General features: G+C 30.8%; 2 protein-coding genes across 2 annotated transcripts; one reads left to right on the top strand and one right to left on the bottom strand.

The window, feature by feature from the left end:
• Nucleotides 1–304: 304 nt before the first annotated feature.
• Nucleotides 305–3,521, bottom strand: LOC113864622 (G-type lectin S-receptor-like serine/threonine-protein kinase At4g27290). Its single transcript, XM_027498549.1, has 7 exons — nucleotides 2,237–3,521; nucleotides 2,009–2,140; nucleotides 1,559–1,713; nucleotides 1,241–1,451; nucleotides 914–1,151; nucleotides 686–836; nucleotides 305–607 (listed from the first exon to the last, which is right to left on the bottom strand). Exons 1-7 carry the CDS (start codon nucleotides 3,519–3,521, stop codon nucleotides 305–307), a joined length of 2,475 nt encoding a protein of 824 aa, XP_027354350.1.
• A 4,209-nt stretch (nucleotides 3,522–7,730) lies between these two features.
• Nucleotides 7,731–11,591, top strand: LOC113865880 (G-type lectin S-receptor-like serine/threonine-protein kinase At4g27290). Its single transcript, XM_027500661.1, has 7 exons — nucleotides 7,731–9,080; nucleotides 9,205–9,318; nucleotides 9,599–9,744; nucleotides 9,843–10,053; nucleotides 10,139–10,376; nucleotides 10,471–10,621; nucleotides 10,695–11,591. Exons 1-7 carry the CDS (start codon nucleotides 7,799–7,801, stop codon nucleotides 10,998–11,000), a joined length of 2,448 nt encoding a protein of 815 aa, XP_027356462.1. The 5' UTR covers nucleotides 7,731–7,798; the 3' UTR covers nucleotides 11,001–11,591.
• The last annotated feature ends 4,920 nt before the right edge of the window (nucleotides 11,592–16,511 follow it).

The raw sequence follows: 16,511 nt of genomic DNA, 5'->3' as shown, positions 1-16,511 counted from the left end.
TCTTTTGTTCTCTTTCTTTCTAAACTTTCAAATAAATCCATATAATACTCCATTAAGATCTTTCAAATGATATGTCGGCTAAGTTACAATTATGTTAGTTTAATTTATATATTAAGATGTAGTTTAATACAAAAAAAATGTTGCTATATGAAGTAAATAATACGAATTCTAAATAAGTGTTAGTAATATAAGTTTATTTTGTAAAATATAAATTACAACAATATGGCAAAAGCATTTTTGAATGTTTGTGAATGAGAGAATTATACCATACATACATAAAGTGGAATGAATATATTATACATTCTTATCTTGCTTCTAACAATGAGACAGTTACTTCATTGGTTGAAGATATTTGCTTCAAAGATGAAAATTCTCCTTCAGTTATATCATTTTCTATTAAGAAATTGGGCTCCTTTGGTTGAGGTAAAGCATTTTCACTACTCAACATCACAACTATAGATGTCATGTCCGGTCTATCATTAAGATTTTGTTGCACACATAAAAGACCAATATGAATGCAACGACAAACTTCATATGGAATACAAGAGTCATGCAAACAAGTATCCATCAATTTCAATGGAATTCCTTCTTTCCACAACTTCCATGCCTGCAACAATTTAAACCAAAGGTTATGGAACACTTAATTATAAAAAAAAAATGAGTTATATTCAATTTTGTTACTCACATTTCCAATAAGATTATAATTGTGACTTGGATGGGAAAATCCTTTGTTTTTCATTCCGCTAATAATCTCCAATAACAATATCCCAAAGCTAAAAACATCAGATTTGATGGAAAATAATCCATCAATAGCATATTCTGGTGCCATATAACCACTGGAAGGAACCAAAATAATTTAGTTTAGATTTGATAAACATGCAATAAAACTTAACATCATTAAAGATATACTTACTATGTACCAACTACTCTGCTTGTATTTCCTTCAATTTGATCTCCTCCACATATTCTAGCCAAGCCAAAATCTGAAATTTTTGGGTTCATCTCATTATCTAATAAAATGTTGCTTGCTTTAAGATCCCTATGTATGATCCTTAATCTGGAATCATGATGTAGATACAACAGTCCTCTTGCAATTCCACTAATAATGGAGAAACGTTTAGGCCAATCTAAACGTTTACTTTGGGTAGAATCTATCAAAATATCCAATAAATTTATTAGTATTTTCATTTGGAAAGAAACTATAAAACAAAATTTTATAAAATTTAGCTGTGATACTAACCAAAAATAAATGAATCTAGGCTTTTATTGGGCATGTATTCGTAGAGAAGCATTTTCTCTTCTCCTTCAATACAACAACCAATAACTTTAACAAGATTTCGATGTTGAAGTTTTGCACATAATATAACTTCATTCTTAAATTCTTGTAATCCTTGTCGAGAACTCTTAGAAAGTCTTTTCACGGCAATCTCTTGTCCATCTACTAATGTACCCTAAATTTTAGAGTCAGAGAAAATGTATAAGGAAGCAAATATATTTCCCCACAAGATTTATAATCTTTTCATTTGTAATTAAAACTGACATATATATTTCATATTACCTTGTATACTGGTCCAAAACCACCTTCTCCAAGCTTTTTGTCAATTGAGAAGTCGTTGGTAGCATTGATTACCGTAGCAAGATCAAAGAATGGAAGTTCGAAGTCTTCTTGTCCTTCATGTTTCTTTTCAGTTGACAAGTTTTTCTCTGTTTTCACTTAAGTTTATTGAATGGGATCAAAATCACTGATATATTTTCTTTCCAAAGCAATGATTTAAAAATTGCAATAACTTGTTGAATTAAAAACTAGGCTATGTTATATCTATGAAAATGCCTTGCAGAAGGAGTGATGTCCTGTTTTTACTGATAATAACCATAGGTATCATGTTAATGAAATTAGGAGTTTAAAAAATACCCAAAAAAAACATGAATGACAATTTTTAACAAAAAAATTTTCCCATTTAAATATTTAAGTAGTAGGCATGGGTTAGCATTTGCCAATTAAGAAAACAAACTTGGTAAGAAAATATACCTCTGTAAAAGTAGAAGAAAGCGGAAAGCAGGACGAGGACAAACACAAGTGTGATTGTTATTACTAAAGCAATATTTTTCGTGTGCCCATGTTTTGCATCATCATTTACAGCTTTAAAAACAAACGAAGCATTAGTCAGTCTCTGTTCCCAAATAAAAGTGATCACAATTGACATATAGTTAGAAGATTATAGAACCCATTAATTACCTATGTCTGAAGTTGCCACTCGAATATATAGATCTTGTCCACTTTCTATAATCCTCAAATTAAAAAGATTACCAAACCAAATGGCACATCCGCTACCTTCTCCCCTAATATCTGAGTTAGAATAAGCCGTGCAAGAGCAATTTTCTAAGCATTTAGCCTTACACTCATCAAGTGTCATAGTTTCATTAACCCAAGAATGTGTAGTATCCGGCAATTTCATGCTACCAAATCTACGAAACCCATCTTTGCCTTTGACTTTGCAACTCCATTGTTGACTCCTCACACAACCCTGTGTCCAATCCATTGCTTCCCAATTTTGAGAAGACTGGGGCTTGAACCCATCTAAACACTGGCATACGGGTGATTCACCCACAACACAATTTCCATTTGGGCCACAAAGATTATAAGTGTCACAATTGTCTCTTGGTATAGAATGGTAAGGCCTCCATGTTGAGTTGTCAGGAATCCACGTGAAGCGTTGGCGGAGAAAAAGGGTTTGGTTCATGACAATTATTGAGATCATAGACTTATTCTTGAGGGTGTATGTGAAGAAGACCTCATCTGAATTGTTCACAAATTGATAATTGTAAACTGGGTTTTCCCTCATTGTGGGTGATCCACTAAACCGAATACCATTCCAAGGTCCACTCCTATAGGACTCATCATAGCCCTTCCACATTGCCATTTCTGGGTTACCAGTGAGTACAATGCCCCATGAAAAATCTCCTGGAGATGGGTCATCCCAATTCTTCCATGAAGTTATGCGTCTATTAAGACCAGTTTTTAGGTCCCATCCTAGTTTCATTCCTGGCAACATTGTATTAGATGGATGATCAAAGCTTTGCCATAGGAAATTCTCTTCATTGTTGTTTTCGCTTCTAAGCACTAAATTGCCAGTGTCTAAGAGCTGAACAAAGGGAGTCAAAGTTAAAGACTTTGTTGTGGTGTTTGTCGACCAAAGAAGGGTTTGGTTGTGGCTGAGAAGTACGAGGTTTCCTTCTTGGCTTATGATCAACTTGCTGGAGTTGTCTTTGATTGGGTTGTCACTGTTGGCTACCCAAACGATTGTTCTAACTGGGATGTTTTTGTACCATATCCCAACATACCGGTTTGAGGAACTACCTGGATTGAAGAAACCCAACTCAAAGGTTCCATCGTTGGAAACCAAGGTGCTGCCATCAGCAAGTGGCTGAGTTTGGGAAATCGTATCAGTTGCAAAGGAAAAATGAGAGAAAAAGGATAATAATAGCTTAAAAATAACCAACATAAAAGGAATAGTGGCCATTTTACAACAATAGTTACAGGCCTTCACACAACACAATAGGAGTGGTGTTGAAATAACATGAATATTGAATATGTTACGGGCACTGTGTTGTTCCAGCGTTGACTTGGTCTCTTGTGTGAGAAGAACATGTGTAAGTCCTTCTTTTGACTAGGAAGCTTCCCTGCATCCATGACACGCACACTTGTAACTTGTTCGTGGTCACACATTATCCCAGCATTATTTTTTATGGTTAGTCTGTGTTGAAAATAGAGTATATTTATGAGTTTCGATCCTCGGATCATTTAAAATTAACACGTATGTGACTCATATATGCTATTGCTTTTATGTTTTATCTTTTTCTTGTTTTACAGATATTTCAGATATACATTTTTCTTATATATAAAATAAATCCTTTTGACAATTTTTCTAAGACGTCTTCAAGGATGTATAATAAAAATCTATTCATTGCACTCACAAAATATTACGTAATGTAGGGCATGAATAATACTGTTTTAATGTTTATATCTATTTTTCATTTCTTTTTGTTTTACAGATATTTAAATGTACATTTCTCTTATAAAAAATAATATTTTACGATTTTATACATTATAAATTTTTATTAAAATCACAAAATATGACATATATAGTGCATGAATAACATTAAATGTTACATTTTTAAATATAAAATATATTAATTTTGTATTTTGTATTATTAAGCAAAGATTAAAATTCATTCACTTTAAGCATCTCTTTTTTATGGTAAGTCTACGCTGAAATATAGCATTGACATTTACGCAAATTGTGACCAAAGCCGAATTCAAATTAAGAAGTTGATTTGTAACCGTCCATTAATTTTTTCTTTCTCTTTTTCTCATACTTTTTTTTCTACCAATCGATGACTGACTAAAGTTTTGTACGTGTAAGTATTATTTGTTTGAAAATATAACATTTTTTTATGGCTGAGGTTGAGTTAGACTTTTGTAATGATACTCATAAATTGAATATGAATTATTGACTATTGAAAATGTTGTATTAGATATTAACCCCTTTCGTCGTCATTTCTTCACAATTGACTTTCCTATCATGACAAAATAAATATGTAATTTTTCCACATAAGGGGATAGGCATTAGACAATTTACAACATTTGATGTGATTAAATGCTATTTTTTCCAGCTTAAAATTAATTTCAATCATTCTTTGTATCCATTTTTTCTTTTATAATAATTTGCATATTTTATGATATAAAATCCAATTATAGGAAATTAAGGATAGATACAGCTTTATCCAATTTGAATTAAGCATTATTAACCGTCAATTATATTAAATAATAAAAATTTTATATTAATTAATTAATAATAAATTAAAATATATTAAAGGAAAAGAGTTGTAATTTAAATTATAAATATATTTTAAATAAACAAGTTTTTTAAACTTAAAACTCTTCTTTTTCTTATTATTGGATCAAACATGATACCAAAATTCTAATATGATTTTAGCGATTAACACTAAGTCCAAAATATTAAAATAAAAATAAAATTGGTCAAGCCGATTGAGAACAAAAAGAGTTCAGAATAAAAAAACTTATAGTGTTAAAAAATTCCAAAAAAAAAAGCACAGACCCAACTAATAATAAAAATAACTTGAAATAGAGTACTAAACATGAAATACAAGTCAAATTAATGAATTAGTAATAAATTAAATGATATATAAGTAAAATAATCGTGAATATAAATTTTAGATAAAAAAAATTACTTCAATTTCCTTCTTACTCTTAGATTAGAATTATACTCAAACTTTTAGTAAAATACTTATTATTGTATTTATCTCGTGTTAATTTTGTTAATAGTGTAATTAAAAAAAATAAATTATCACCTATCCAATCATTGAAGTTGAGAAATGAACCAAAGGTTGAATTAAAATATAAACACAAAAGAATATAATTTTATTGAGGTTAGCAACTTGCACAAACTTAGTAGGTAGCTAATGGAACTACTTCACCAAAGAAAACAACTCAATAGAAACATCTGTTGCTGAGGAAATTTAATAGAAAAACAAAAGTAGTTTGGTAGTAACAAGCATCACATGAATTCTTAACATTTTATAAAATCTGTGTTCTACTCTACACGGCATAAACACTTCTTAGTTTCTTCTAAATAAAGATAGAAATAAAAGCTGTGATACTTTTAAGTAAAATTATGTTCAATGTAATTTTGATTTCTCAAATTTTTAAAATAATGATTTTTTTTTAAAAAAAAATTAATTCAATTTAGTTCTTATGTTGATTTATACATTTTTACTTAAAATTCTCAAATTCTTATTTTAATTCAAAATTCCTACAAATTGAATTAATTAAATTATTTCTACTTATAATTTTATCAAACGGCATATATTTAGGATAATTATTCCTGAAGCTAATTATAATAGATGATTTTATATCATATATGAAAAAATCTAATGTCAAATTTATCACTTCTTTTTAAATGGGATAAGAGAAAAGGTGAAGACTTTTTTGCCATATCATGCTATTTTGTCTTTTGTTAAAGGAATTTTCCATCATAAATATAGTGCAAGAACTTTCATGTTTTAGATTATTTGAGCTAAAATTTGTTATATAAAGTGTGATAATTAAATTTTACTTGATTTCTTAATTACATTTTCAGAGATAAGGAACAAGTAATTCACTTTAACATCATAGAAAGTTAAAGAATAATAGACAGATTTAGAAGTCCTAGATGCGTCTTTAATTAAAAAGTCTTTTAATTTTTAAAATTAAAATATTTTTAAATTTTAGTATAAAAAAGTTTAAAAAACATTTCTATGTAAACCTTATTAATTTTTTATTATTTCAAATAATCTTTTTGTGAGTGAGATGTGTTGGACATTAAACATAACTTTTGGACTTCAGACACAAACAACGATTCATAGTGTGCCAAGAATTTGACCAAAGCAATGGCCATTTTCACATTCTTTTTTGTTTTTTCTTTTTCCAAATTACCAGTATGGTTCACTCCATTTTTATGTACTACAGATATCATTAGCATGTTGCAAATCACTTCCTGAGGGTAATATCTTGGTTTCAAAAGATGAAACCTTTGAAATGGGTTTGGAATCTGCTATAAAAGTATCCAAGGTAGGGACCATTGTTTGGATTGCTAACCGTGAAAATTATGTTAAAGACAACTCCAGCATGAACACAAGGAAAACTTGTGATCCTCATCAACAAAAATCCCATTGTTTGGTCAGCAAATTCATAAGAAATAGCCATGTACCCAAGTTCAATTGTTTAGCTTTTTGACTCGAGAAACTTGGCACTTGTTTGGGAAGGGGTATTTTGGAGGGGGAGGAGAGGGTAAAATATATTTAAATAAATATATTTAAAATTAATATTTTTTAAAAATAAAAAATATAAATTAATATATTAACAAAAATTTAATGTATTAATAATATATTTATTATCATAAATAATATATAATTCTTTTAATTTAAAATTAAAAAATATGTCTTCTCTTCCCTTCCAAAAATTTCTTCCTAAACACACTCTAAAAGATGAGAATGACTTAAACCCACAAAATTCCTTGTGCAAAGTTTTGAGTCACCTTGTGTGATGTCCATATAAAATGATACTTTAGGATTTTAAAAACTAAACATTAATATTTTATTATGCATTTTCACTGTTTATCACTATAAATAAAGTTACTTACAGATTGGAGTGGAAATTGGAGGTATAGACATATAGGTATTAAGTTGTAAAAATTATTTATAATTAATTGTAAAAAAATTCTTGGAAAGGAAATTATCTTTCTTCGTATTTGAATTTGTGATTTAATAATTGTTACACATGATTCAAGAACAGATAATAAATAAAAAGGAAAAGTTAAAAGAATAGAAGCAAGACTGTAAATAGAGTTGCATTAAAAGAAAAGTGAGTACATACACTTAATTATATTTTTAATATATATCTTTGTGTAACTAAACTAATTTACACTTTTTTAAAATTTCTATAGATATTGATAAAAGTTAAATACACTCTAAATAAGTATAATTTAAAATAATATTATTGGCGAACCGCATACAGGCAGCCAAATTCACTTACACGCAAGTTTAAGCAGCCTCGTATGAACATCTTGCCAAAGGTGTTTGACACTAATGTCACTTTCCCAAAAATTCAAACTAGACACTTAATCATGTCCCCCCTATAGAGAGGTTTCCACCAATGCTCTGCTATCCTCCAAAAGTAGATTGGACTTTGGACACAAATAATGTTAATTCAGTGTGCGCCAAGAAATTGACCAAAGCAATGGCCATTTTCACTTTCCTATCTGTTTTTGCCAAACTTCTAATATGGTTCCCTCCATTTTTATGTGCTAATGATACCATTAGCATCTCGCAATCACTTCCTGAGGGTAGCACCTTGGTGTCAAAAGATGGAACCTTCGAAATGGGTTTCTTCAGTCCAAGCAATAATAACAACACAAATCGCTATGTCGGAATCTGGTACAAAAATATCAAAATTAGAACCATTGTTTGGGTTGCTAATCGTGAAAATCCAGTTAAAGATAACTCCAGCAAGTTGAGCATGAGTACACAAGGAAAACTTGTGATCCTTAGCAAGAACAATACTGTTGTTTGGTCAGCAAACTCAACAGAAACAACACATGCACTTAGTCCAATTGTTCAGCTTTTAGACTCTGGAAACCTAGTACTAAGAAATGAGAATGACTCAAACCCACAAAACTACTTGTGGCAAAGCTTTGACTACCCCTGTGATACATTTTTACCAGGAATGAAGATTGGATGGAACCTAAAGACGGGTCTTAATCGGCGTTTTACGGCGTGGAAGAATTGGGATGATCCTTCACCAGGGGACTTCATTTGGGGTATGGTACTTGGTAACACTTCTGAATTGGTTATGTGGAAAGGTTCTAGTGAGTACTATAGGAGTGGTCCTTGGAATGGTGTTAGATTCTATGGCAAAACAACACCCCTTTTCAACTTAGAGTTGGTGTCTACTATTGATGAGGTGTTTTACACTTACAACATAGAGAATAAGTCCTTGATCACAAGAGTTGTTATTAATCAATCTATTTATTATCGCCAGCGCTATAATTGGAATGAAGCAAACCAAACTTGGAAGCTTTATTCATCAGTGCCAAGAGACAATTGTGACAATTATAATCTTTGTGGTTCATATGGAAATTGTATTGTGAGTGAGTCACCACCCTGCCAGTGTTTAACGGGCTTCAAGCCAAAATCAGTTCAAAATTATGAGGCTTTGGATTGGAGCCAAGGATGTGTGCTTAGTGAACAATGGAGCTGTGGGGTCAAAAACAAAGATGGTTTTAGAAAATTTAGTGGGCTGAAATTGCCAGATACTACCAAGTCTTGGGTGGATGGAAACTTAACACTTGAAGGTTGTAGAACTAAATGCTTGGAAAACTGTTCTTGCACAGCCTATGCAAATTTAGATGTCAGGGGTGATGGCAATGGTTGTATCATTTGGTTTGGAGCACTAGTTGACTTAAGGGTGGCTTCTGTTCCTGGGCAAGATCTATATGTTCGAATGGCTACTTCAGAAACTGGTATGATCTTTACTTTTTCTTTTATTTTTGTTGATTTTCCTTTTTCGGTGAGTTTATGTGTTCAGATTTTGAGACTTCTGAGTACTGACTATTCGTTCATTTCTATGTCAAACTATCTGTGAAGATGAAAAGCGAGGGCATAAGAAGATGGTAGCGGTGGTTATTCCAGTTGTGCTCTTGGCTTTTTTGATTGTTTTCATTTTTACCTATAGCTTCTGGCGGAAAAGAAAACTTAGAGGTACTAAACTTTCTTATATTGAACTTCTAACTTTGTTACTACAAGTTCTTTAACTAGCTATGTTGCTGCTTACACTTAAATGACACCTTTGATGTTTATTATCCATTGCAACTTCTAAGTAATGTATTATTATGTACATAAGTATGCGATCATGGTTAATTTTGGATGATTGGAACAATCATATACATGCTGAACTTGCATGATATTACCTTCATTTATAAAAGCATTTCCGTTTTCTTGTTTTATGATGTTAAACTGATTGATTTACTTGAGAAAACAGAAAATGCCTCAGAAGAAAATAAAGATGAAGAGCATGAAGAAGACTTAGACTTGCCTTTCTTTGAATTTGCTACCATAGTTCGTGCCACTAATAACTTCTCAAGTGACAAGAGGCTTGGCCAAGGTGGTTTTGGGCCTGTGTATAGGGTAAGCAACCAAATATGCTACTTATAATAACAAGATACAAAGCTAGTCATTCATTTACTTCTTTGTTTCAATTATTCGACATTGATTTATTTTTTTAGGGCACACTAGCAGATGGACAGGAAATTGCTGCCAAGAGACTTTCAAATAATACTGGACAGGGAACAAAAGAGTTCAAGAATGAAGTTATATTGTGTGCCAAACTTCAGCATCGGAATCTTGTTAAAGTTCTCGGTTGTTCCACTCAAGGAGATGAAAAAGTTCTCATCTATGAATACATGCCAAATAAAAGCCTAGATTCCTTTCTTTTCGGTATGTGCCTCAGCAAATGAAAGTTTTCTTTAGATTGCAGAACTTCATTTGTTTCTTGTCTGAACTAAGCAAGGAAACTTGACAGATTCCTCCCAAAGTGAACTCCTAAATTGGTCTAAGCGCTTCAACATTATATTTGGAATTGCTCGGGGACTTCTTTATCTTCATCAAGATTCTAGATTAAGAATCATTCATAGAGATTTAAAAGCAAGTAATATTCTACTAGATGGTGAGCTAAATCCAAAAATTTCTGATTTTGGCGTGGCACGAATGTTTAGTGGAAATCAAACCGAAGGGAACACAAAAATGGTGACTGGAACATAGTAAGTATCTATTTGCTAAATTTCTATAAGTTGTAATTACATTTTCTGCAAATTTGTAAATACAAAACTAACTCATTTTTGCAATTACATCAAGTGGCTACATGGCACCAGAATATGCAATTGATGGGCTACTTTCTATCAAATCTGACGTATATAGCTTTGGTGTACTATTACTGGAGATAATAAGTGGGAAGAAGAACAGAGGAATTTTCTTTCCAAATCATGGATTAAATCTATTAGGACATGTAAGGAAATGAACATAACTTTGTTTTACTTATTATAAATTTCAGGATCATAGATGTTTTTTCAATGTTGTAGGCATGGAAATTGTGGAAAGAAGACACTCCAGTGAAATTAGTTGATGCTTCTTTGGGTGATACCATCACCATGTCAGAAGTACTACGCTGCATTCATGTTGGTCTTTTATGCGTGCAATTGCATCCTGAAGACAGGCCAAACATGGCATCAGTGATAGTGATGTTGAGCAGTGAAAATACTTTGCCACAGCCTAAGGAACCCGGTTTCCTTATTGAAAGAATGTCGATTGCCGGAGAATCTTCGAGTAGCAATCAGATTAATTCTTCTACTAATGAATTAACTGTGACACTCTTAGAGGCTAGATAGAGTTGCTTTTGCAACTTTTATGTTTGTGACATGCAAGTGCAGTATTCTATTTACTCAATGGCCTTCACAGGTTAAAGTTCTGTCTATATCCCACTATGTTGCTGGATTCACTTACTGTATTTAGTTGAAGGTAGGAAACTGTATCTAAATTAAGTAGAACATGTTGTATACGATATCTTGTGCTAGATGCATATTTATATAGTAAACTAAAGAAAAAAGAGGATCAATTTTAATGAGAAGAGTGTCTCAAAGTTGTCAGAATAAGGGGATTTAGTCTCAAAATTGTTGATGCTGGAGTGAAGGACTGGCAATGGGTTTCAAATGTTATTCAAGGCTTTGAAATCGATGCATCTCAGCACCCCTTAGAGAAAGCTTCAGAAGTTCAGAACACTCCATATGGATGATGTAGAAAATAACTTACAATCAAACAGGGTGCTTCATAGTTAGTTTCCCTTGCAACATTGGTTGTTCCACAGTTTAAGTCCAAACTATAGCTTCTAACACTATGCAGTGTAAAAGCATAATTACTCTATCAATGCATAGGTTATATAATTTACTAAATATTAAATTTTTATAAATATCATTTATTGTGACATTCTTTTTCTATAATTTTCTTAATAAAAAAAAAACAATTTTGTCATCCTTCGCATGGCAAAATTAAGATGATTACTAATAATTGATTTATTATGTATGAAACATCTTTATTATTATTATTATTATTATTCTATAACAGTTAAATTAAGATGATTTAATAGCATGATATTCTTTGCGAACTTGACTTTTCTGCTGACTAGTTGGGCAAATATAGCAAGTTACATAATTTAACTTCCACTTGGTGCCGCCTCTTCTTTCTCTATTTTTGACTATAGAGTGTGAATATGGCAACAGAAATGTAGTTTGATTAAGCAGCTACTTTGGTCCCATAGGATAAGACATATACGACATTATATTGGTCTTTCATCAATAATTAATAAATGATGCCACGGTTTTTTACTTGAAAGACCAAGCAACCTGCTTTGGTGTGTATTTGTCCGCAACAAAAATCGAATTTACTTTTTAGAAAATTAGTATCACTTTTAACATAAAAACACATGGTCAAAACTACCCTTGACAAGTAATATATATATATATATATATATATATATATATATATATATATATATATATATATATTACATTTTTGGGTATTTCAATTTTAAAAAGTTGTTGTACCTGTAAAATTGAAAAAATATTTTATACCCTTTTTAGATTAACGGTTATGATTCTTTTAATATTTTAAAGATAAAAATGTATTAATGTTTTTTTTAATTAAATTACTACCTTCATTATTTATCTATATGAAATTAATAGACCAAATTGTTACTCAGAGTACTTTAAATTTTACCTTTAAAAAATTACTCTTATTTTTGGTAAAAAAACATAAGACAAATTTTTAAAATAATGCGGATTCTTGGATTATCCTTCTCATTAGTAAACCTATGGATCCAACTGTACTAGTTCCAGCCTACACAAGCTGAATGCCCCCAATAGTCCCAAAGAATACATCCCATTAAACTAGTTAGAGTGTTAGACAATGACTCGTTTTAAGAAAGTCTCTCTATAACTATATATAAAAGAAGAAAATCAAGGGGATAATGAATCAAAGTTTTTACTAATTAAAATTAACTGACCCCAAAACATTGAATAAAACTATGCAAAAATTTAGAGATAAGTTTAAGTTTCCATTTTCAATCAAACTAGCCACCCATGTTGACTGTTGTTATTAGTCTCCAGACGATAATTCCTATTTTCCTGGATTTTTTAAATATGGTTTACTCCCACATATTACTTTATTCCTGGCTTTTATGTACCGACCTTGCATTTTGGCCACTAGCAACAAACTATAAACTTGTTACAATGAAGAAAATTTTGAACTATTTATTTACCTTAAATTCTAGTCATTCATTAACTTTTTTTTCCTTATACTTCATTCTTTCAAACATTAAAACATAATAAATAAATTGAATTCAGAAAAAATATTACTAAAGAAAAAAAATAATAAACGCAAAAAGAGTATAATATATATATATATATATATAATTATTTAAAAATTAATGTTTATAAAAAAATAATGTAGAAATAAATTGAAACAAAGTTTAGATTTAACGTGCCTATTTATAAAACTCATAAAATTTAAGGATTAATGGTCAATTAAAGTTTAAGATGCTTAATTAAAACAACACTACAACACTAATAAAACTAAATTAAAGTTTAAAATGTATGTTGATCAGTAGCTATAAATGAAAAGTGACTTGAACACTTAATATTGGTAATTCTTGAATGTTGATAATAGTCTCTTAAGGTGCTCCAACCAGTTCAATGGGAAGTATTTTTTGCAAGAAATACCCTAATCTTCAAGAAAAAAAATTTGATCAAAATAAAAATTTAATGAATAAAGATAATATACCAAAGCCAAAAAATTATTTCTTGGCTTTAATATGTTTTAATTACTTTTAAATAGACTTTATTTCAAATTACTACCTATTAATTTTATTTTATTTTAATGTCCAACTAATTTTTTTTTAATTTTGTACTTATATTAACCTTTGTCAGTTAAATGATGATATGACTCAGTTTGTCATATCACCCTTAATCTTTCTCTTCCACTTCACACTTAAATTTTCACATCATGAATTCATATTAGTATTTTATTTTTTCAAAAAATATAAAAATTAAGATTCAAGCTCGCAATGTTTCAACTTTGGAAATGGTGAAGGAAGGAACGCTGAAGTTATAAATGGGCAATTCCTCAATCTTCCTTTTCAAGTAAAAAATTTTTAAATAAAAAGAAAAAATCGATGAACCCCTTATCTGAAATTCAACTTTGTTTCTCATCTTCATCTTCATTCTTCATTATTTTTTGTTTTGGAAACAAACATTCACGTTATTGTTTGTTCCTTGTTTCTCAAGCACTGTTGTTGGTTATTAGTTGTTTGTGAAGGAGAAGTGTTATCAGAGACGACATTTTGTTGCTATAAATAGGCGTGGCATTTGCTGTTCAGGAAAGCACCCAATGTTGAGCGAGGAGTAATACGAAGCATTGTTTCGTACATTATTAAAGGCAAGTGTTATTCAATTTGATTATTGAGGGTTAGAGTTTACTTTCGTTAATTTTGCTTTACTTGACACGAATATTTGTTCCTTTTTGTATATAGATGACTTTATATGCTATTATTCATCACGGGGGTTATTTTGAGTTGGACTTCGTGATGCACTATGTTAAGGGTAAAGAAGCAATTCCTATGAAAAACATTGATATAGACAGGTGATTATACTTTAAAACACTTGGGATTGTAAAAGAAGACTTAAGTTATGGAGAACACCCTATCAAGATATGGTAGAAATTTGGTCTTTATGACTGCAAGGAAATCAACTGTGACAGTGTTGGCCTGAACATGGCTAACTTTGCTATGTCTAATAGTTTAGAGGTTGAAATGTATGTTGTTTGTGAAGGAGGCAACAAGGATGTTGTTGGGAACAATTTTTCTAGTAGTGAGGAGAAATCTCTAAAGAAAGTTTATTTAGATGATAATGAGGAGGATAAGGCTAGGGACATGGAGGAACATGTTGCTCACAGTGTTCATGAGTCAGAGAAAGTACTTGTTCGTGTAGAGATTGTTTGGATTTTTGGGGAAGAAGAATATGTTGAAATGTCCACCTATGAACGTGACTTACCAAGTGTGCTTTAAAGTGATGCTCACACTAGAAGAAAGGTTGTTGTTGATGTTGCTATTGCTGGTGGGACTAGAGTTGAGAGTGGGAATGCTGGTGTTGGGGGGAGAATGTTGTTGTTATGGGTGGGAATGCTACTGCTGTTGAGAAACCTATAGGTGAGGGAAAAAAAAAGAAAAAGAAAAATAAGGGTGTTAGGAATAGGCAAATAAAAAGAATGAATGTTGGTGTTTTTGGTCAGACTAGTCATGGTTTTGCCAATGCAGATGATTTTTATAAGGCACAAAGAGTAGAAGCAGATGATACTGATCACGGGTATGTAAGTGAAGATCTAATCAGTGGTGACTCTAAAGAAGATATTCTGAGAAGAAAATATTTCAGATTTAATCGTGATGATTTGAATAATGATTTCAAATGAAAGTTGGGTTTGGAGTTGGATTCCATTAAGGAGTTTAAGGACACAATTCAAGAGTATAATGCGCTAAATGGAACAAAAATCATATTTGATTTGAATAACAAATGGAGGGCAAGGGCTAGATGTAGGTATTGTGTTGAATATTGTGTGTATGTTAGTAAGGTCAACAATTCAGAGACTTAAAGGCTGAATACTCTGACTAATAAATAAATAATGTGCTTTGACTAGAAATCTTTTATGGACCACAAGGTGTACCTTTTGATGACAATCAAATATAAATAATGTGAAGCATGTATGTGAACCTCTTGGGACCACTGTTTTGTATGTTTGAGTCTTATTTTTACATATTTCTAATTTATTACTTATAACAAAAATGGGTAGTGAATTAATAAATTTGTATAATACAGGTAGTAAATTTTATTTTAGAGATACTAAAAGAATATAAAATATTAAGCAGTAATTTACATTCAGTTATATATTGAAGGTAGTAATATGAAAACATTTATTTATGGAGGTAGTAAACATTAAACGATTTAAAAATACAGGTTATATTCTTAAATACTAAAATTATGAAGGTAGTTAATAATTAATTAGACATGTACATTCAGTTATCAATTGTTATGTCAAATCAAAATCAGTTTTTACAGTGAATACAACCAAATTCAATAGAGTAAATAAGAGTCAATAGAGTGAATAAAGTCATGAGCATCAATTCTTATGTCATTAAATTCATTCAACCACATTCAAAACAACTTTCATTACATTGAATTATAAACTGTCAACCTTTAAAACTTTTCCACCAACAACATTCATTACTACTACAATACTCATAAGGTAATGAAAAACCAAAGCACAATAACTAAACATCCTAAAATCTTCACCATGTTCCTCTCAACAGCAATCTTCTTCTTACGAGATATTTTAAGCTTCAATAATACAAGTTGTTGATGGAGATCATGACATTCTTCCTGAAGTCTCACCATCTCTTCTTTGCTTTTTGTCATTTTCTCCTAAGTTGTTTTTTCAACCTCCATTAAATCATTTATCTTTGTATTCAACCCTTGAATTGTGTGGATTTGTCTCGAGATAACAAACTCATTGTCCCCATTTATAGGCTCTTTAACCCAACGAAAATAATTGAAAGAATTAGATTTCTGCAAACCAAATACAAATAAATTTGTAAACATAGAAACAAAAATTCATTCCCAAATACAACCAATTGAATTTACATTCGAACTAAAGCATCTCCAAAACTTTCTTTCAGGATTTTCCTTGCTCTGTGAGGTGAAAATTATAGTAAACTTCTTACATTTGCAAGTTACAACAGCTCATGTAGAAGATGAGCACGAGAAATCACCCACACTACTCATTTCGTGAAGACAAAG

The sequence above is a fragment of the Abrus precatorius genome, unplaced genomic scaffold (assembly GCF_003935025.1).
Source record: "Abrus precatorius isolate BTA unplaced genomic scaffold, Abrus_2018 Scaffold4, whole genome shotgun sequence".
In the NCBI taxonomy this organism is placed as follows: Eukaryota; Viridiplantae; Streptophyta; class Magnoliopsida; order Fabales; family Fabaceae; genus Abrus; species Abrus precatorius.
The sequence above is the reverse complement of the archived record's forward strand: the minus strand, read 5'-3'. Positions and strand labels throughout refer to the sequence as shown.